The sequence below is a fragment of the Watersipora subatra genome, chromosome 11 (assembly GCF_963576615.1).
Source record: "Watersipora subatra chromosome 11, tzWatSuba1.1, whole genome shotgun sequence".
Taxonomy (NCBI): domain Eukaryota; kingdom Metazoa; phylum Bryozoa; class Gymnolaemata; order Cheilostomatida; family Watersiporidae; genus Watersipora; species Watersipora subatra.
In genome coordinates this window covers 33,068,556-33,092,232 of record NC_088718.1, presented here as the reverse complement: position 1 = coordinate 33,092,232, position 23,677 = coordinate 33,068,556, and the positions used below count along the sequence as shown (strand labels likewise).

The window sequence follows — 23,677 nt, the reverse complement described above, 5'->3', positions numbered from 1 at the left end:
ACTAAATATTGCCAAATGTGTTTTCATCTTTAGTGTGGCCTCCGATAGAGATGGCTCTTATTTCAGTAAGGAATAACAAGTCATATATACATATATTTACTTAAAAAATGACACACTGACTTACCCTTCCTTAATCACACCTTGAATGACGACCGTAGCAGTGTCATCTGAGGACATGTTTGCATTGATGTCTGGAATAAAAACACACTTGGAGACCTTACCAATGAGGGTCCAGGCCACACATGTGTAACCTGGCAACTCGTCAATATTTGGATTCAATGCCAGCATCGGCTACAAAACAAATTTTACCTAAAAGGAAGTTAACAAACTTGAAACATCAACCTTTAGTTGGTAACTTCTACATAGAGTAAACAAATTAATGTAATATAAGTAAAAGGAATGCTATTAAGTTTCTGTAACAGTGCTACAGTATTTACAATGGCTTCAACATCCTATATATGCTTAAAATTGATTTTATTGAGTTATTACAGATGAATTAACACAATATTTTAGTACACTGTATTAAAAAATCGTTGGTATTTTTCCAAAATTTGTGATTTTTTATGTCTGAGGTGATCTGACTGCAGGAGATTTCAAAATTGAAAACAACAAAACTTGATTGCAGTTAAAACATTCGGCGTTGTTTTCAATTTCTTTTAAAGTTAAAAATTCATCTTTAAAAGAAACTACATTGCTGTAGAGCAGTATGCCAACTGTCTGATTTCACAAAAAGGTATAAACATTGACATTGAGCATAGTTTGCTGAAATAGTTTGTTAAAATGATAAAAGTTGATAAAACTGATAAAATTTCTTTTAAAACTTCTCTCAGTGATAAGATAAAACAATATTTAGTAATAATTAACAAGTATATCAACGTATTATATAATATATAACTAATAATATATTAATTATTAATATATAATAATATTATTATATAATACACTGATAAACTTTTTTGAAAGAAGCATTTAAAACCGAACTTTTGAACATTTAAAAAGCAATTAAATTTGAATTAATTAAATGGTATTACAACTTTGCAACAATACAACATATATACAGTAATTTATTGTTGATATCCTACATATAGTTGAAGCAATGGTGTATGGAAACTTACTGCTAACCCAATAATCTATGTATATATTTCTCAAATTTGGTTGTGTCTGTATCTTTCATTGTGGTTCCTGATTAACTATAGGTATTAAACTCTTGGAATTAAGAATCCGTATCACAGAGGACTTGATCTCCGACCATCAGGTTTGCCATACCAATGCATTACCAATTCAGTCACACGAGCTTGATAGATTCATCAGGTGATATGTGTTGCTATATGGGAGCAAATACGCTACCACTTTCCGTCATGGCGCAACGTGTTGGCGTTACGTCATGAGAAGGGTAACTTTTATTAGTAAGCTTACTCAAATTATCTGTTGGAACTGTGCCAGACTAATAACAAGTGGCAGACAGCTCTCATTACCTCTCATTGTTTATAAGTAGATTTTTAATACTAGGGCAACACCGGGTAGCACAGTTAATATTCAAGATACCAGTAATAACTCTTTTCTTTGGTTCAGACTGTATCACCTTATGGTAAGCAATCTGAATGTGCTAGAATAGAGCTCTTGTGATTAGCAAACAATAATTATATTAATAAACAATGCGCTATTTATTATTAGTACTAATACCCTGGCAGTTTGGGACGCCGTAGCAGATCTTCAAGTATAATAAAACTGTACAATTATTTCCGCAACAGGTAGTAAACTGTCACTCTACTGAGCTGAAAGTCACAAGTTCGAATCCTGCTGAAAGGAGTCTTTTTCCTAACCTCTAAGCTTGGCTTCAGACAGACAAACATGACTCATATTATAGTAAAGACAAGCTGAATGCCCAGCGTTGCCCGGGTAATAAAATAATTACCTATTGAATTGAGAAAGTTACATGTACATGGAAAGCGAGATCTTTACTAAAACCATATCTAAGTATTGAGCTAGCTTAACAATCCTTATGTGTAAAGGTCAACAAAAAGTTAGCAATAGTGCTAGCTATTAACCTCAATAGCTTGTTTGGGTTTAATAACTAGCACTATCATTAATTTGCTGTGCCGTTTTCTTGATAAGTACACCTTCTTTTATCTCTAGTGAAATTAGTAGTAAGAAATGTATAATAGCACAAAATACAAATCTTATATCCACATATAGTTACAGTGGCTCAAATAGATTTATTTATTTGTTGACAGAACAGAAGGCTGCCTTGTGCTGCAGAACATTTGAAATAGCCTACAGTGCAGCTCCCTGTTACAACAACCCTGTTTTATGGGTTTTTTTGCCTTCTGATGTGAAAAACAATGTTTTGCGTAACGCAGAGTGCTATGGTATTTTAACTGACATAACCACTCATATCACCAATGGGAATTGTTTCAACTCAAATAGCTCAATTGGTAAGATTATGGTCTGGTGAGCAGCAAGTTCTAAGTTCAAATACAGCGCGCAGTGCATATTTTTATCCTAAATTTTAATAGGTATAGCTGGACACATCAAACAACAGACTGAGATTTATATATATAAGGTAGATAGTGAAAACAAAAGCAGAAGCAGGTAGGGGTAATGAAGATTTGGACAATGACAAAATTAAAGCTTAGTAAAATACATACTAAAACTTAGCTTCAAGTGCATCTTAGAAAGGTTAATTCCTTTAAGTTAAAATCAAAGTTTTTATGATATAAAACGGTCTCAAAGATAAGATTTCTATATGATATGTACTGTACATCGTGATGTTACATTTTATTGCAGATCATACCCACTAAATACACTAAATTTACTGTAGGTAACTGTAGTTACTAAGGTTAATATAGTATTTTGTTATTAATTTTTAATATGCACAGTACATACCATGTATAATATACTAGGTGAATGCCTGGTGTTATAGAAATAAAAAAGATTTTGCACAAAAAACTTATTTTTAATCAACATATACAACATTTACCATTCTAAGTATTAAATGAAGGCGTTTGTTTATTTCTTTTTACTGTGTTTATTTCTGTGTAATTCATACTGTACCGGCTGCGGTGCTTACTAAATCTTTAGGCTGATTGCAATAGTCTTGTTGTTATGTGAGTTTAAGCATTTTTCTTTATGTATGGGTACGTATTTTTCTTCTGGTATGGCTTCACGCTTGATGAAACGTGAAGCTAGGGTTTGTTACAAAAAATTGCAATGACAGTTGTAACTTTTTCAGTAATTTTACAAACTTAACTAGTGTATTTCAGTAACTATAAAATAACAGAGGATAGTGGGTGGAGAATAGTGAGTGGAGAATAGTAGATGAAGGCCAGTGGGTGGAGACGAGTAGGTGGAGACGAGTGGGTGGGATACTAGCGGGTAGGGTCTAGCGGGTGGAGATAGGTGGGTAGACCAGCGGGTGGAGACTAGTGGTTAGAAGCCAGTGGAGGGAGATTAGTAGATAGAGGCCGGTGAGTGAAGACGAATGGGTATATAGAGACCAGTGGATGAAATACCAGTGGGTAGCGTCTAATGGGTGGAGACAAGTAGGTTCAGATCAGTGGGCGAAAACCAAGGGATAGAGGCCAGTAAATGAAGGCTTGTAGGTAAAGGCCCGTGAGTGGAGACCCGTGGGTAGAAAAAACTAGTGTGTAACCACTAGATGTTGGATATTAGTGGCTGAGATTGTCAGAGTAGACTAGCATATACATGTAAATACAAGTGGGTAGTGAGAAGTAGACAAACTGTCTTTAGGGTGATTCAGCTATCAAAATTTCCTTATGTTTTGAAATACTTTTCTTTTGATCGGTATGTAAAGTCCTGTATTTTGAAGTCATAATAGTTCTGTAAAGACATCTGATTTAGAAGAAAATGTGCTAACTATAAACTTATAGAGAAAAAAACGCCAATCATGAAACCATGAAAGATTGGCAGGTGTAATAAGTATGTTCACAAGTTATTGCACAGTATAGCAAGGACAGCGTAGTGTATTGGATAGTACACCTGTCTGCAGAACTGTTGGTTCCAAGTTCATATCCAATGTGAAGCAAGTTTTTCATTCCCAGATTATAATCACTATATCTGGACACACGAATGGCAAACCGACCAACCTACACTAATATTTATATATATATATAAATATATATATATATATATATATATATATATATATATAGTATAAATATATATATATAAATATATATATATAAATATATATATATAAATATATATATATATATATATATATATATATATATATATATATATATATATATATATATATATATATATATATATATATATATATATATATATATATAGACTGTCTAATCAAGGTTAAATGCATAAACTGATGCTAATAAAATAGAATAACAAGAAGAGAAGATAACTTACAAATAAATACTAACAGAAAACAATACTTTTAACAGACCCATTTCTTACCTTTAAGTTGTCTGATCTTAGCAGCATGAGTTCATTGGTTAAGGAATAGTGGCTATGAGCAATGCACTTAGGCTTCCCTGTGCTTCCCTATAGCGCAAATATAATAACACACATGTAATAGCAATGAGTTGGTTTAACTTTAACGATTACGCTCTGGGTGGTGGAAAACTAAAACCATCAAAGGTTCTAACATAAAAATTTCATTATGCAACACAGTAATTTTTGGAAATCGTGAAGCCCTAATACCTACTTTATGGAAGAAAATTAGCTGTACAGTGTAATAATGAGTATCGTGAAAAATATTGGCTTGTTTTTAAAAATGTTTGACATAAAATTACCGTATATCCCTGCATATATGCCTAACTCACATATGAGCCGACCCTAAAAAAACAGCCCTGAAATCAGAGGATTTATAAGAACTTGCACAAAAGCCAACCCTATGAATCGTAATACGCCATACGTATCTATGGATCGGCTTTTGCAGGCTTAGTAAAAAAACGTTTCTGACTGGTGAGTATGATTTATCTATCGTGTTTTTACTTAATCGAAAGGAAACAATCATCTGGATGCATTGAGCTAGTAAAAAACATGTTTGCCTTTCACTCTGACTTTAGTTTCGCTTTTCAAAAGCACTTTTTTATAGCTATTTGTTTTTCGTGCTGATCAGAAGCATTACAGTCATGTAGGTTTTACAATTTGTAGATCAATGGACTTGCAATGATTATCTATTGAGCAATAGTGACAGTGAGAATTTATTTTTAACAGTAATAATAATGCCGTAAGCTATAATATTAGAAGTACCTTATCTGACTCAGAGCAGGCTTAACTTGTCAACCACGGTAGTATGAAGGCGACAAAAAAAAACGTACGAACTGCAACACATTTATGGCCTTTTTATGGTACCGTATGATGTAGAACTATATGCTAATTAATTTGGTCAAATGTTATGAACACTTAGATGCGTCCATGCCAAATATTTGGTTTTACCGAATATTCAATTGTCTCCATAAAAAGGTATATTTGGTAGCGAAAGAGTTAATGAAAGTGGTAACCATTATTGTTATGTTAAAAATGTATTTATTAATCATGTTGACTTAGTAAAGGTTTGAGTTGTAGTTGCTAATAGTAAGTTATCATAATATCATTTTGTTTGTTTTCAATCAGAGTTAATTAGTTTTGTGAAAAAAATCTGTGTTCTAGAATCAGCTTGAATGCAGGAGATACATTTCTTGCACATTCTACTTGTCAGTGTCTCATCTATGTGTCACCAATTGAACTTTAATATACAGTAGTTCAAATATTCACAAAAAATGTTTCATATTATAAGATACCTTTAGTTAACATTTGGAAAAAAAACTATGGAGGTCTGTAAGGGTCTAGCAAAGAAACTAGCTAACAAATAACATAAAACAGATTTCCATTGACAAAAAATCATGAAAAGCAATGAACTAGGAACATTGTAAAAACTTATTAAAGCTGTTTAAAAAAACTTTTAATTGTATTGGTTTAAATTTACAAGTCAAAGCTTTTACAAATATTCATTACTAAATAGTATCCTGTTTGTCTGTAGATACAGTTTAGTATTAGTTGAAAGATGAACTGTCAAAGTTGAGCAAGAATAACACCCGAATCTGTTCAACTGTACACTGCTGGAACACTGACAAAAGTTCAACAAAACACTTTTTAATGCATGGTAGATTCTTAAATGTTTAATGTGAATTTTTATGTCAGGCATATGCTTAGGGATGTTAAAACAAACAAATACTTACAGAAGAGAAGAGATGATGGAGTCTGTATTCTGGTTTGACCGACTTTTTTGCTTCTTTAAGTTGTTTATCTGATACAGATTTTCCTATTTCAGTAAGTTGGCTGAGAGGGTTTAGACACCTGTGCGCAGGTGCCCTGTCATTGTGGGAATTGTCATAAAATATATGCTCTATGAAGGGAAGTCTAAAAATAGTGTAACATACCTGGTAAAAACTATGTAAAAGGTAGTCAGAGTGTTAAGAAAACTACCACCTGATCTTAAGTACCAACGCGTTATATTAGCGAATTACAACAGTATATAAATAGTAAATGGTATCCTTCTATTAGGAATAGATAAAACGTAGAATAATACAGGTATATCACTAGTACCCTGACAGTCTAGAGTCTAGAGAGAAATTGTCAGATCATCGGGTGTGCAAAGGAAGCATAGAGAGAAACTATGTGTAAGGGAAGGCGGAGCAAGTAGGGTCAGGTGGGGCAAGTGGAGAAGGCAGGGCAAGTTGAGTCAGGTGGGGAAAGTGAGGAAGGCGGGGCAAGTTGGGTCAGGCCACGTATGTGGGGTTGCCTGTACTGTTGGTTTTCTTTAGTTAAGTCACTGAGAATATCTTAGGTCAACATCGTTCTCTACCATTATGTAATAAAGACCATTTAGCAAGTGAGAGTTTTATCCAACATTTAATAATATTTTATATTAAATGTAAACTTTATGAGTGATATTAGTCTATATAATTTTAGTAGAAAAACAGCATTATGCTTATTTAATATAGAATGAATGATGGCTGAAATATCGTCTCTGATTAATCACCTAACTATTTGCAGCTGCTAGAACCAATATTGAAAATAATTTAATTCTGTGAAAAAAGACAGTTCTGAAGTTGGGTCAACTTCGGCTGGAAAAAATGGGTCACTGGCCCAACATGCCCCATAAGCTGTTATTAATCTTGTACACTTGCTGACACCTATAAAAGGTAATAAATTGTAGATTCAACCAATATATAGATGAAAACAATAGATGGAAATAGATAAAAAGTTAATGCTACTACTAGCAGCCAAAAACTATTAGGAGCCAGTAACTATGTACTAGTCGTAGCTCAAAAAGCAAATATGCAACAAATTTAGCTGAATATCCTGTATCTACATATGAAATTACAACCTTAACTCATTTGCTAAGGATTTCTTTTCATTTTTTTGGCAAAAATTAGCACATGTCGAATAATTTTTTCTCATGTACACCTGGTATTTTTGCAGTACAAACTAGAGTTTCTGCTATTAAGCTTCAATCTGAACTTCTTTTTTAGGATCAGCAAAGGTTCTGAACAACAAAAAAATGTATTTGATAAGCAAATCAAATGTTTACTGTTTTTTTATTTTAGTGAAACCAGATGCAAAACTGGCCAACTGCAGGTTTTCAGTTGACTAAAATGCACACCCCCATTTTGTAATATAAAAGTCTATATATATAATTCTCAGTGTTGGTATGTGTGTCTCTTCAGCTATAGCTACTAAAATCACTACAATTTTCTTATCCGGACGCTCCACTACTGCGCTACAACGAAATATCAGTCAAACATGTTTATATATACTGCATACTCCAGGCGCATGCTAATTATTTGAGCATTGCGTCCACGCGGTACGATGCCTCCGTTCAGAAATATTTTGGGACATAAGTACATGTATATGCAACACGATGCTTCTTCGTCTTTTTTCACTCACGTTTTGTGTGTGGGTAACGATAATATACGTTACCAAAAGATATACGTAGCAACGACATTTCGTAGTTTACATACTTGCTATTTATTTTACATTTACATTTAGTTTGCTACTAATTTATTCCAGCTGCTCAGACTTTTACCAGCTACATTATGTTTGTTGGATTCTGACTTGTTACCTTGCATTCCACAATCATTAAATATGAACCAAAATCTTTTCTTTTATTTATTCACGGTTTTTATGTTATTTTTTTGAATTAAAATAACTTCTTCAATCAGTTTTGTTTAAAATTGATAAAAAATGATTTCGAATTTATTTTCATCAACAAAAATTAGTTAAGCAAAAGAAAAAAGCTGGAGAGTGATTAAGCCCATAATACGCAATAACATAGCTAGTCATGGCGTTGGGCTTGTCTTCATCATGTGATCAATGTCAATTTTTATGGGTATTTAAGTCTTATTCACCTGTTAAAAGATGCAACCTAAGTGCTCTCTTGAAACTGGCCACCTTTTTTATGCTTTTAATAGACTTAGGGAGTTGGTTTCAAAAAATGGCCTGCTGGAAATCCACCCTGCGACGGCCTGCACAGGAGGAAGATCGTGGAAGATTTAGACAGGAATTTGAGAATCGGGTTGGATATATTGTTTGAGCGATGTAATTACAATAAAATTCTTGATGGGCTAAAAGTATAATGCGGTATGAATATAGGGAACTGATAGATAGTATGGATGACGATTTGAAAAGAGGTTTGGTGTGGATGAGGCGGGGGTTTTTGTGAATGGTCCTTATCATGCGCTTTTGAAGTGTTATTAAATTTGTAAGACGGGTGGGAGGTGCATTGCCCCATGCCTCAATGCAATATGAAAGTTTGGCAAAAACCAATGAATTGTATAATAAAAGTAGAGCTTTGCGGGGTAAATATTCAGATGTGCGGTAGAGTAAACCTGATAAGAGTCAGTCTTTTTTAGTAAATATTTGATATGTTTTTTCCAAGTGAGATTAGAATCAATGAAAATACCTAAGAATTTAGTGTGATCTCTCTGACAAGTTGGTTTGTTGAAAATGAAAAAGGGTTGAGTGTTAGCTAGATGAAATTTATTTTGAGGGCTTTTTAGTAACATGAAATTAGTCTTATCAACATTTAAGGTGAGTCTGTTAGAAGTGCACCAGTTTTGAATAGCAAGAAGTTTGTTATTTAAACAATCTATATGCTCGTTGATGTTAGAGGATTCGAAAAAGAGATTAGTGTCATTTGCATAGAGCACAGGTGTGAAAAAGTTGGTGACATGTGGTAAATCATTTATGTAAAATTAAAAAAAGTTGGACCAAGGATGGAACCTTGAGGTCCACCACATGCTACATGTAAATCGAGTATGGAAGACAAAGTGTTACCAATAATAGTGTGTTGTTTACATTTGGTTAGATAGCTTTTGATCCAGTTAATTGCGGTGATGTCAAAATTAAAATTGTGGAGTTTTGAGTACAATATGTTATAGTCTATTGTGTCAAAAGGCTTTACTAAAATCTAGAAAGATGCCAAGAACACATTTACCATCGTTTAAGGATTTTAAAACATTGTTAGTCAATTTAATTAGTGCATCCTTGGTGTTGCAGTTTTTCCTAAAACCATATTGCCCATCGTTAAGCAGTAAATTACTTTCAAGGTATTCCATAGTCGGTTTATTTACAGCTTTTTCAATTATCTTACTTAGCAATAGTAGCAAACAGTGCTAAGTAAGATAAAATATATTAAGTGTTAATATGTTAAATATATTAGGTGTTTTTGTTTGTATGAGTATTTTTTTATTTTTTTATTTAACGTTTATTTTAATATCGATATAGTATATTAACATGCGGAGTTTCCTTTCCTCAACAGACAAATATTGCGTTCGTTACACACGCGTTTCACGAAAGTTTCTATCAGTGCTCGCTTTGTGTATTAGCTTACACATATTTCCTTCTAAACCTAACCAATAAGCAATCGGTAGCTAATTTCACATTTTAAAACAAACATGTGTAAGATTACTGTAAGATTAGCTGCTGGATTATCTGTTAGATTATCTGTAAGATTTACTGTAAGATTTTATTGTGTAAGATTACAAATATCTATTATTCCTCACTCTCTTATATTTACATTAATATATGGAGATTTACATTCTCTTATTACATTTATAAACTTCTTTATAACTTTTGAAGTTTATAATTTAACTTTTTAATGTTTGTTTTATTATCTTATTATTTCAATTTTCAATTCTTTAAGCATAATTAGATTATTGCATTTGAAGTTTAAATATTATTCATTTTTCTATCACTGTTATTATTACTGAGTTAGTTTCCAATCTATATATATATTTCTCAAAGTATGTGTGTGCGTGTCCAGCTATATCGCACGCTGATTATTTTACCAATTCGCCCACACCTTACAATGGATAGATGGATAGCTTCTGGTGGAACAGTAAACCTTTTTATACACACTCACTTCTATGCACAGATGTTTATTAATAATTCAATGTATTCAGGATTTTTATTTTGTTTTCTCAGATCGTATTAATTGTATTTTTACATAATCATCTTTTATTGTAATTGCAACAGACCGATGTAGTTTAGCTATTACTCGCTAGTTATTTTACATTTACATCTAAACCTTTTCATAGTTGTTTTTTTTTTTCTATTTGACCTGCACAAAACATTTTCATAATATAAAGTTTGGAAGTTGCAGTTGCTTGACAAAGCTTGAAAACCCTCACAGTTGTTTTTATTTTCTCTTAAATTATTTCAACTACACAAAACACTTTTCTCATGATATTTAGTTTGAATGTTAGAATTGCACATGCTGTTATATGTCAAATACCAATAAATTTTTTGTGCCAAGACTTTTTATTACCCAAGCAACGCCGGGTAGCACAGCTAGAATACATATAGTTATCAGAAATATCTGAGACTGAAAAGTTTTACAAACAGAAATATGTTGAAGTTGCTGTTTACAACTTTTACTTTGATCCATCACAAATCGAAAATGAAAAAGATTGAAAAGTATGATATTATGCTGTGAAATCTAAGTAAAAAGAGACCTAACAGGTTCATTTTTAGCAAAATTATAATCTAATATCCTAAATCTATTGCAGCAAAATTGTGGGTGGATCCGTTAACCCTGTAAACCGTGATCAATGTTTTTTATAGATACTAAGGTGAGCCGTTATAAAGACTTTCCATAGCCAAAGACTAAAAAACACTCACTTGTCTGACTTTGGACTTTCTTCAAACTCATTAAAGAATTTCAAAAAGCTTGTGAAAGTGGTTCCAGAGGCCCCCTCACCAACCATTACTGCTTTTGGTTCCATTAAAGGTAGAGTGTTTGTAATTGATACATCTTTAGGCATGTAGATGTACGGGTGCTGAAACCAAATAGATACCTGTGCATTTCAACAACAGGAAAGTCTTTTACTGCAATAACATCAGCATGCCAAATGATTTACTGATTGACACTTGACACGTTGATTGGCATAATGCTTGCCATGATGAAGACACGCACACGACTTTTGATTGACATATTTGTTACATATTAGCTGTGCAGTCAGCTTTCTTTTAGCTGTGCTATAATCGCATAATTGTCTAATAACCCATAGCTATGGGCTTGCTAACTAAGTGAGTTCCTTTATGTGCTTCTTACCTGTTAACTGTGTTTTCTGTGATACAAGACTTATCGTGATAATACAATACAACAACTACAATACAACAACTGGTGTCAGGAATGAACATTGTGGACTCACAGCCAGCATTTTTCTATTGTCTTGCTATGGATCCTAACATAAAAGCTTTGATCGATGCTATGCAGAAACAGCAACAACAGTTCCAGCAGCAAAACGCTGATCTACAGAAGCAGTTTATCTCCTTGTTTGAAGCTACCAAGAGTGATAGTGCTGCATCAATACCAGTAGCTGTCGCCATACCCAAGTTTGAAGCATACGACAGGGGTAAAGAAAAATGGAACCAGTACCTTCAACGTTTCAATCAGCACTTTAATGTGTATCGGGTGGTAGATGACAGTCAGAAACGAGCATGCTTACTATCTTGGGTAGGAGCTGAGACATACGACTTGTTGTCAAACTTATTTGGCGCAGAGGATATTACAAGCAAGTCTTTTACTGAGTTGTCGGAGAAACTTAATGAACACTTTGCAGATACCATACATGTTCAGGCAGCAAGATTTGAATTCTCTCAATGTAAGATGAAGACTGGTCAGTCCTATGTTGATTGGGCTGCAGAACTTCGTGGACTCGCAAGGCACTGTGCTTTCACGTGCAAAAGCACAGGCTGTGGCACTAGTTATGTTGATGAACAAATTCGTGACATAATCATTAAAGAGACGCCACATGCTGATGTACGTCGCCAGTGTCTACTTGATGCTGATCCCTCTCTTAATGATGTTCTTAAGAAGGCTGCAGCATTCATCAAGACAACGGAGACCGATAAAATTCTCAAGGGGGAGACAACTTCTCCAGCTATTGAGGACACAGTAAACAAAATGTCAGGTCAGTACAAGCAAAGATCACGCCGAGGTCAACAAACCATTAGAAAGCAACAAGCTAATGCACAGAACACAGGTATGTTGAAGTCTTGCCCTAGCTGTTACATTAAACATGACAGAAAAAATTGTCCCTGCAGAGCATTTGTCTGCAGGAAATGTGAGGTCAAAGGTCACATTGAGGCTGTCTGTATGGCTAAGACAGCAGCACAAAGTCAGACAGAACAGTCTTCTAGGACAGTTGAAAACTCTGTGTTAAGTGTGCTCACTGATGCAAGTGAACCTTATCATTCAGTACATGCAGTTTCAGATAATCTTTTCCAACGAGTCAATAGAAAAGTTTGAATCAAAACTGTTGTCAATGGACATGATGCAATGTTTCAATGGGACACAGGGGCTACTTGCTCTATAGTTGATTTGCTAGGCTACCAAAGTCTTGGATCACCCTCCCTCTTACCTGTCAGTACCCATCTTAAAGCGTATGGGCAGAGTGAGTTACAGATTAAAGGACAATGTTCAGTTAGTGTGAAGGTAGGAGATGTGAAAAAACAAAATCTCAAACTTTTTGTTGTAAACACAACACAAGGCTCAAACCTTTTTGGTCTAGATTGGAGTGACAAATTCGGTCTCTCGCAGCAGGGGCTAGCTATATTGACACAGGGTAGTTGTGATGTTACCTGTACTGTCACAGGAAGTAACCCTATTGGATTTAAAGACAAAATCGCTGCACTCTCATCTAAGTACTCTGATGTTTTTAAGACAGGTCTTGGCCGATGTAAAAAGGTAAAAGTACCAGTACGCTTGAAACCAGGAAGCACACCAAGCTTTTCTAAACCTCGTGTAGTGCCATTCTCTAGACGCCAAGCTGTAAAAGAAGAGCTAGATCGATTAGTTAAAGCTGGTGTTTTGGAACATGTAGACTTTAGTGATTATGCTGCTCCAATAGTAGCAGTTTCCAAACCAAATGAAAGAGTGCGTATATGTGGTGATTTCAAGATGTTGAACCAACAAATATCAATTGATCAACACCCATTACCAAGCCTTGAAGAGTTGCTAGAGAAGTCGAGAGGTGGGATACACTTTTCCAAGATAGACCTGGCAGATGCCTACTTGCAACTAGAGTTAGAAGATAATGCAAAAAAGTCGTGTGTCATCAACACTCAATGTGGTTTGTTTCGCTACAACAGGATGTGTTTTGGATTGGCATCAAGCCCTGCACAGTTTCAGCGATGCATGGACTCAATGATTGCTGACTTACCTGGAGTTGCAGCATACTTGGATGATCTGATTGTCACTGGTAGCAGTGAGAGTGAGCACTGGTCTAATCTCGACAAACTCTTAGCTAGACTACAGGAGTACGGGCTCCGCATACAGAGAGAGAAATGCGAGTTCTTTAAGAATGCTGTTGAATACCTAGGTCACATAATAGACAAGAACGGCAAGACTCCCTCGAATTCTGCAATAGAGGCTATTGAACAGCTTCCACGACCACAGAACTTACAACAGCTACAGGCGTTTTTGGGCAAGATCAACTACTATGGCTCATACATTGCTGACCTGTCTAGCAAAGCAGCTCTCCTCTACAAGTTTCTCCGTGAAAATGTCAAGTTTGACTGGACTGACGAGTGTGACAAGGCCTTCCATGTTCTTAAAGAAAGTGTCATCAAGGCTACCAAACTTACCCATTTTGACCAGAGTAAACCGCTGGTTCTAGCAACAGACGCATCTAACTATGGAATTGGGGCAGTACTCCTACAAGAGGAAAATGGAGCTGAGAGACCACTAGCACATGCATCAAAGACATTGAGCGTGCACCAAAAGAATTACTCACAGATAGAGAAAGAAGCGCTTTCTATCATATATGGAGTGACTAAGTTTAGACAGTATCTATATGGGAGACGTTTTACGCTCATTACTGATCATAAACCCCTGGTTGCCATGTTTTCACTAGAAAAGAATATCCCCGTTTTAACAGCTCAAAGACTGCAGAGATGGGCCCTCACACTGATGGCTTATCAGTATGATATCAGATACAAACCTACAGCACAGCAGGCAATGCAGATGGCTTGTCCAGGTTACCTATAGGGGCAGACCCGAAGTTTGACCATGATGAAGAGAAGGAGAGCATTGAGGTCTCACACACTATACAAGAGGAGCTCGATCATGGTCCCCTTGACGATGAGGCTGTTAAACAAGAAACCATGAAAGACACATCACTACAGATAGTGAAAGAGTGGATACTGAATGGCCTTTGGCCCAATCAGCTTACAGCTAGCTATGAACATTTGCGGCCATATTCGAATATGAGGGAGTCTCTTTTTGTTTATGGGGAGGCTGTGCTTTTGCAATGTGATGACACTACTAGAGTTGTCATTCCGCAGGCTCTGAAGAGTAAAGTGTTAGACTTGCTGCATACATCACACTGGGGTGTAGAAAGAGTGAAACAGCTTGCTCGTCGATACGCATGGTGGCCTAGCATCAATGCAGACATAGAACAGCTAATCAAAGCTTGTGAACCTTGCCGAATCTGTGCTAATGACCCAGCCAAGACTTACCAAAGTTGGCCGTCCACTCAACTACCATGGGAACGAATTCATTTGGATTATGCAAGACCTTTTAAAGGTCAGATGTGGTTGGTTTGTGTAAATGCACATTCCCGATATCCGTACGTTGCTATGCTAGATGTAGGAAAAACTACTTCTAAGGACACAATTGGCGTGCTACGACAGATCTTTGTACATGAAGGTCTTCCTCGGACTGTTGTTACGGATAACGGCCCACAATTCGTGTCAAATGAATTTGACCAGTTCTGCACCATGCATGGCATTAAACATATAACATCTCCCACATTCCATCCTGCATCGAATGGAAAAGCGGAGAGATTTGTCCAGACTCTCAAGCAATCTGTAGAGAAGAATTGTGCAGGAGGGGAGAAAATCAAGACTGCCCTACAACTGTTTTTAACCACTTACAGATGTTTGCCTCATCCCTCTTTGAACTGGAAATCACCTGCTGAAATTCTACATGGACGACAGCCGAGAAATACTCTGACCTTGCTGAAACCAATTCGAAACAAGAGGACTCTTTCACCAGGTCAGGCGTCTTCTACATCATCACGGTATGAAGTAGACTCCTTGGTTTATGCAAGGAACTATAGCTCTGGACCTAAGTGGATACCTGGAACAATAATTAACAAGCTGGGTAACATACTGTATGCTGTGCGAACAGACCGTGGTGTATGGAGACGACATGCCAATCAGCTACAAGCTAGACTTCAAGTTAATGATACATCGACCAATGACAATATCATCACAGCTTCAAATGATCTTAACATCCACCCTGCCCAATCTGTACCTGATGAGAGGCCAGTACAAAGTCCCAGATATCCTACTCGTAATAGAAGACGACGTGATTACTATGACAGTTCTAAGTTCTAACAAGGTCATGACTAACCATAAACTCAGAATAGTGAGGGAGATGTGTTGCATATTAGCTGTGCAGTCAGCTTTCTTTTAGCTATGCTATAATCGCATAATTGTCTAATAACCCATAGCTATGGGCTTGCTAACTAAGTGAGTTCCTTTATGTGCTTCTTACCTGTTAGCTGTGTTTTCTGTGATACAAGACTTATCGTGATAATACAATACAACAACTACAATACAACAATATTGATTGATGAAGTAAAGGGCCCTTGTCAGGGGAAGTGACACTTGACAGGAGAAATGACACTGTTCATGAGATTTGTCACTTGACAAATGAAGTGACACTTAACATGTGTAGCAGCACTAGTCATGTATAGTGACACTTTTCATGTATAGCGACCCTTGTTATGTGTAGTGACACTTGTCATGTGAAGTGACACTGGTCATGTGTAGTGACACTTTTCATGTATAGCGACCCTTGTTATGTGTAGTGACACTTGTCATGTGAAGTGACACTGGTCATGTGTAGTGACACTTGTCATAGGTAGTGACACTTGTCATGTGTAGTGACACGAGCCATGGGTTGTGACTCTTTCAATGAAACTTAAGTTGTATATTAAGGTGACATATTCAATAACGCTCTATTATATTTGTATTGACATTTTGATTGACAAGTTGACAGACGAACTAATGGTATGTTGGTAGGTAAAATGGCTGATGAATAAGCAATGATGATAGGCCAATGAGCACATTGACACTGTCAAGAAAAGCAAACTTGAGTTGTGTAACCCCACTTAGATCTATGCGACGCTCTCAAAATGAGACAAAATTGGTGGAACGGATTAAGAGCTGATTCTATGCCAATTGCATTTTTACCTTGGTGGCTTAAAGTGATGGTTAGTCTGTTAGTAAAAATTTTAGCCTGTTTTTGGCAACTAAACATGCTTATTGATCCTTTTTTTAAATCTCAGTGAATAACAGAACAATAATGCGCTACCGACTGATGCATAACAGATTATCATTTCTGTTTTTTTCAATACAGAATTTACTTTAATTTTTTTCTTTTTTTTATTTGTTTTATGGTATGATTTGCTTTAAAAGTTTAATATAAGTAAAGTTAATAGTTATTAAATGGTTTTAGCTAAGGCTTAATTTTTATAGAGGAAATAAATGAAAAGGAACTGTACTCACAGCAAAAGCCACACCAATAGCACTGCAGGCTGTGAACACATTAACTGCCTCTATCGTAGAACATCCGATTACAGCAAACGTATCTTCACCTGGGATAAGACCCAGGGCCAACATTCCTTTAGCATAGCCATCTGCCTGCGTGTGAACAATAAACCATGAACTAGGGTAGGACACAGAAGAGCGCATATAATCACAACACAATGTTCAACAATGAGAAGTAGATTTCATTAGATATCAGTGTATTATTTAAATAGCTTGGGGTAGTTCAACATGGGGTTCAGCATTGTAGTAGTTAAGTTCAGATGCCTTCTTGTGTGGTATGTTACTAAAGTTATTACAGCAATTAGTGTTTTGCAGCCAACTAAAATTGGGAATTGTCTTTGCTTTTGGAATGCTTCTCCAGCAAGAATATTTGTTCCATTCAGTCCGAGTTTTATCTGGGCAACTGTGTCCGACATTGTGGTCTGTAAGGATGATAGAAGGATAATTCTGCTGGCAAAGAGACAAAAAACTTTAGATGCATGTATTGTATAAAGTACATATGTGTGATATTCATATTTAACCTGTTGATTACGCCATCTGTAAATCCTTACACATTCTTTAATGTGTAAGGATTAAAGAAGGATTTCACCAGGTGACCTGCAATAATTAATGTTCCTTGACAAGTGCAGAAGCACAAAACTGACCTGTTGTGACCCCAGAGAAAAACACTAATCTGGAAAAAACATAAGTTACCTTAACCTATTCCAACACTCTAGTTAATTATGACACTTCATACTTTTCAGAGTGTAAAGTGCTGTTAGCAGTAGGCCTGACTAGTTATGATATTATACAAATAACTAGAAATATATCTATATGTTTCTCAAAGTTTGTGTAACTATAGCTAATATAGCATTGGAATAAAGAAATCGTAGCGCAGAAGATTTGATCTTGAACCCTCCCACTTGTCAATCCCACACCTTACCAATTAAGCCACCCGAGCTTGATGGATTCATTAGGCGATATTTGTCATTGTTTGGGTGAAAATACACTACTGCTCTCAATTATGGTGCAATGTCATTATTGGTATTAGCAAGAGCCATAAATAGCTTTCTCAAATTAGCCATTGGCAATGTGCCAAGCTAATGGCAAGTGGCAATGCTTATAGGCTGAGTTTCAAACTGCAGTTATAAAATGCTTATACGGGATTTGGTAATACCCTTGAAGCGCCAGGAATTTTGTTAGTATATCTATATACATGTGTATAAATCTCAAAGTTTGTGTGTCTGTATGTCATTCAGTATGTCCAGTTATAGCTATTAACCCTTTGAATGACAGTAAAAACAGTTTAGGTTTGCCTTATTTTAGACATTTGCAATTGTTTTCCGTGTAAAATAGATCTTATTAACGGAAAAAAGTTAAAAATTGGTTTAAGTTGACATTGAAATAGTGTGTTCCCCTAACATAAAATTACTGTAACAATGGACCCTAAGGCATGTGTAACTGTTAAGAAACAAAAAAAGAGTTGTCAATGCAAACCATTAATACCACAACTATTGTACAGTCATTAGAATATAAAAGTGAGTTTACTTTTATCCTCTTTATCCTCTATTTGAAAAGATCATAAATTTGATTGGGCAGATTACATATATTCTACGGTTCAAACAAAGTAAATTTACTAAAACATAAACGCTCTAGTATCATATTGTTTACATCATAGGAGTGGCTATTGTATAAGTAAAATACATTTATTTATATAATATGTCAAACAGGGTTAGTCGAAAATTCTCTTTATTTAAAAACAACAAACACTACACACTCTCTACCTTCACTAGTATCTCTGTGGTAGTGAACCTTCTATTTGTCTCCAAGTTGACCACCTCACCAACTACTCCCCTTTTTCTAGCTCTCTCAAACAGCTCATATAAGACCAGGTCTTCTTGGATTGGATGGCTAGGATCAGTGGCATTCACATAGCTTTTGGTTAAAGGTTTTGACATCTGCATAAGCAAAATCAATTTTAATTGTAGTGTTACTAATGGCATGACATAGTGAGAGAACGTTTCTGAACGCTGCTTTCTATGGTAGAACTTTTAGTCTGTCATTCAACCAGTCTAGAGCTGTCAAACGCAGATTGGCATTCCTAAAAATGGATGAAAACTGCTTTAAACTAATAAAAATCTCAATGTTATGCCACTAAAACCCCTAGCTCATTATGAATGGGTTTCTTTAGAATTCTACTAAATGTTGTTTTCTATAGTTGACATTCAACCTGTCTTGAGCTGGCAATTATAGATTGGCGTCAGAAGAGTGGGTAAAAATGCTTTGCAACTACCCGAAAACCTCAGGTCATGTCACTTAACCTCCTAGCTTATGACAAATGAGTTTCTACTGGACCGCTAACAGCTTAGAGGAGTTTGGCCGTTTGGGGCCTTCAAGACAATGGATGACAACTCTGAAAAGACGGTCATGTTTAATATGAAGCGTCATCAGCATTAGATTGAACCTAATATAGTTTGGTCTCTATCTTGCCTTTAATTGCTCCACAGTGAACTATCATTTATATAATTGCTACTCTTTTTACATTGCAGGATAGCCTTTTGACAACCAGACTGGAGCACTTCAGGTACTCATGGTTTAAGGTCTCTGTTGCTGAATAACCAATGATATTGAAAAACTATTGAAATTTAAATTGAATTTGCTACCAATAAATCATACCTTGTTACCAGTGACTAAGATGTAGTGCATCTACCAACTGTAGCCAGAGATGTTTTACATCTATGAACTGTAGCCTGAGATATAGTACAAGTATGAACAGTAACATGAAATATATTACATCTATGAACTGTAGCCTGAGATATAGTACAAGTATGAACAGTAACATGAAATATATTACATCTATGAACTGTAGCCTGAGATATAGTACAAGTATGAACAGTAACATGAAATATATTACATCTATGAACTGTAGCCTGAGATATAGTACAAGTATGAACAGTCACTTGAAATATATTACATCTATGAACATGGCTTGAGATATACTCATGTATGAACCGTAGCCTGAAATATATTACCTCCACAAACCTTAGCCTGAAAAATATTACATCAATGAACCATAGCCTGAGATATAATACTCGACCAGCATTTCCTGCGAGCCACCAAATCCCAGGCCTCACAAAGTTCGTCTAATGATATTTCTAGAAATTTCCAAACAACATGAATCCAATCTGTAGCATACCTCTACTTCCCAGCTGCACTCTGTTTGCCACTATTCACTGCGGACTGGCAAGGCTGTTCCCAAAAAAGTAACCTAATTGGTTGACCGCATTTCTGACCCATTCATATGGGTCAGACCTTATCTTTTGATCTTATTGATGTCGTTGCTGTTGTTGCAGTTAGACTTGCATTAAAATTAACTAATGATATTACCGGACCACAACAACCATCTAAGCAGCTCTGGCAGATCTCTTATCAAGGCTAGCCTATAGTCAAATGTTTACTGTTAGTCTTTAGTTTGAATATACAATATTCTTTAATTTGTGACATTTTAAAATTTGTAGTTTTGATTTGGTAAAAGGAAAATGTGTTGGCATTATTCGTTTCTATAGTAAGTTGAGAGCTGTTATAGTGTCTTCATAGAACTTATCTATGACTTCGAAATGCAAAACTTTTAATACCGATCGGAAGACAAGTCTTTCGACACAGAATAAAATTTTGTCAGTCGCATCAATGTAAGGAATGCATGTCTCCGTCTACTCATTTTCAACCACTTGCTTCCACATAATATTTTACTTTGACAATCTCAGCCACTAATATCCAACATCTGGTCATTACTCCCTAGTTTCCACCAATGGGCCTTTTGTTTTTCCTACCGCTAGTTTTCACGTGCTAGTCTCCATCCACGAGCCACCACCTACAAGTCTTCACGCATTGGCCTCTACCCATAGATTTCCACGCACTGATCTCTGCTCACAGGTCTCAACCCACTGATCTCTACTCACCGGTCTCCACCCACTGGCCGCCAACCACTAGAGTCTACTCACTGGTATTCAACCACAGGTCTCCAACCACTAATCTCAGCCCACTGGCTTCTACACACCAGTCTTCACCCACTATCCTCTACCCTCTGGTCGCCACCAACTAGTCTCCACCCACTAGTCTCCACCCTCTGGTTGCCACCCACTAGTCTCCACCCACCAGTCTCCATCCAACAGACCCACTAGTCTCCACCCACCAGTCTCCATCCAACAGACCCACTAGTCTCCACCCACCAGTCTCCACCCACCAGTCTCCATCCAACAGACCCACTAGTCTCCACCCATCAGTCTCTATCCAACAGACCCACTGGTCTTTATTGCAAAAATTTAAAAATGCTTAAAGTTTAGAAAGTCAGCAAACCTGGGCCTATAACTAACAGTAAATTATCATTATTAATGAGATACATTTAAAATCCTAGCAAAATACATGTAATTCCAAAATTACCAATTTTTCTCAGACTTGATTTGCAAAAACTGCCAGGTTTTTAAGTTATTTAATAGTTGTTCTAATACAATAGTTGAGTTAATAAAAATACTGGAAAAGATACAACTTGTCATTGCAATATTTTTCTCAGAAACCTTGGAAAGGTGTGCTTGAAACAGCCTTGAAAACAAAACTTTGTGGTCCACTAGATCCCTAACGCAGACGTAACCGAAAAGAAGTTATGCTTTTTGAAGTTGAGCTTTAATAGCTACTAGCGAATCAAAACGATGACAGCAGCTGAAAATCTGGGCCATAAAGCATCAGCCTCTGTAGCTATTCTCTACCTTCTTGATTCTTGTTTCAACAAATTTCTGGAAGCCTCAAACAGCACTAATTTTATGCTATATACAGTGGACTCCCCCCTATACAACATTAATTCGTTCCGGTGTTGGCATTGTAAGGTGAAATTGTTGCATAGAGGGGTATAGTAACCCATAGTAATTATCTAATGCATACATCCCCTGGTAAAAATCATCAAAGTATTATATACATATACTGTACATCTTAAAGATTAGTAACAAAATAATATGTTAACCTTAGTAACTATATTTACCTATTTGTAACTTAAGTGTATTCAGTGGTAATGATCTGCAATAAAATGTAGCATTACAATGTACTACGAGCAGAACGTACCTTGGATTGTTCTCACCTTTGAGACAGACATATAACATGAACGTTGAGTTTAACTTAACTGAATTTTGTTTACTAAACACATACTTGAAATTAAGTTTTAGCGTGCATTTTACTAAACTAAATTTCAGCTTTGTCATAGGCTAAAATCTTATAATTTATGTGTTTTTTGTTTCGTTTTTACTATAACTCAAAAAGAAGAATGCTGAACTAAAAGAAAGAGAGAGAGTAAGCGTCGGTGCTCTTTCGTGCGTTGTGGAAGAGAGTTCGGCGACTAGCATGCAGCATTTTCATTATTCTGACATATTCAGCAGACTGATTGCCAAACTTGAATTTTGAAAAATAATTTTGTTGATATCGTATGGCGAAGAAAAGTTGTATATCGGACAAAAAAGCGTGTGTGACATCTTGAAAATCCATATAACAGGGACATCATAACCTGAGAGTGCACTGTACTATAAATGTATAACTCGATGCACTTATATGCAGCTCAGCCAGTAAGAGAGCTCAATGTAAGACACACAGAGCAAAATATAAAATTAATAAAGTTGAGTTTGAACTAAAATATATGTGAAATCGGGCAGTTTACAGCCTGAGATTTATTCGGTACATCTATGGAGCTTAGCCTGAGATATATTATATCTATGAATCATAGCCTGAAATATTTTATACCTATTATTAACAATAGCTGAGATATTTACATCTAAGAACAGTAGCCTGAGATATATTAGGCCTACATGTATGAGCCATAGTCTCTCATATCTTACATCTATAGCCATAGCCTGAGATATATTACATCTAAGAATAATAGCTTGAGATATATTACAAGCATCCATCATGAGCTACAATTCCGACTTGAGCGTTTGTCGAATGCTATTAGGCAAAACCATTTGTAACAATTTACAACTGTTTTAGTTTAAATGCATATTTATCTTCTTTGTATTATTAATAATTATATTAGAATATTATGCTTGCTGAATGTAAAAGCCTATTCTTACCTTGTTACACGACACAACGTGCTTTTACCTTGTAATGCTAGATAAAAATGTTCAGTGTAAGGAAACTGGTCTGTCGCTTTACGCTCTATTGACTTACCGTATATCCCGTGTAAAGACAGGGCTTCCTTGCTCATCTTGTTTTGTTGTTCCACTCTAGTGATTCACCTATTATTACACATGTGGGCGCTGTGTGCTCACTGGGCATCAGTATGAGAGTTCTAATCCTGGTTTCATCGTTCAAAGTTGAAAACAATAATTAAAAATAGGTTAAAAGAGTCATTTTTGTACCAAAAATAAAATAAAATCGGAATCACGTTTCCAATTGCATACCAGTTGCAAGTTTTTAGTAAGCTGTTTTTTGATTATTTTTGCTTGTTTGCAAGATTGCCAAAGGTATATAAGAGGCAGCACTTCAAGATTCAACAGATAGTATAACACAAATTTTGCCAGAAGAACCAGGAATCTTCTACTTCAACATTTAAATGCTGACTATATGC

At 35.8% G+C, this 23,677-nt stretch overlaps 1 protein-coding gene across 2 annotated transcripts in view; it reads right to left on the bottom strand.

Annotated features, from left to right (window-relative positions):
* The window catches only part of LOC137408747 (putative acyl-CoA synthetase YngI), a 46,537-nt gene extending 23,309 nt beyond the window's left edge, over positions 1–23,228 (bottom strand). Inside the window, exons 1-7 of one of the 2 annotated variants that reach the window (XM_068095327.1) lie at positions 23,181–23,228; positions 18,858–19,031; positions 17,053–17,187; positions 11,152–11,309; positions 6,207–6,387; positions 4,438–4,524; positions 125–291 (exon numbers count right to left, since the gene is read on the bottom strand). In XM_068095327.1, the coding sequence (XP_067951428.1) occupies positions 125–291; positions 4,438–4,524; positions 6,207–6,387; positions 11,152–11,309; positions 17,053–17,187; positions 18,858–19,031 (902 nt within the window). In that variant the 5' untranslated portion in view covers positions 23,181–23,228. Of the gene's footprint in view, positions 1–124; positions 292–4,437; positions 4,525–6,206; positions 6,388–11,151; positions 11,310–17,052; positions 17,188–18,857; positions 19,032–20,115; positions 20,289–23,180 lie in introns of those variants that run through there. The other variant, XM_068095328.1, reaches the window with a different exon arrangement.
* Positions 23,229–23,677: the final 449 nt, after the last annotated feature.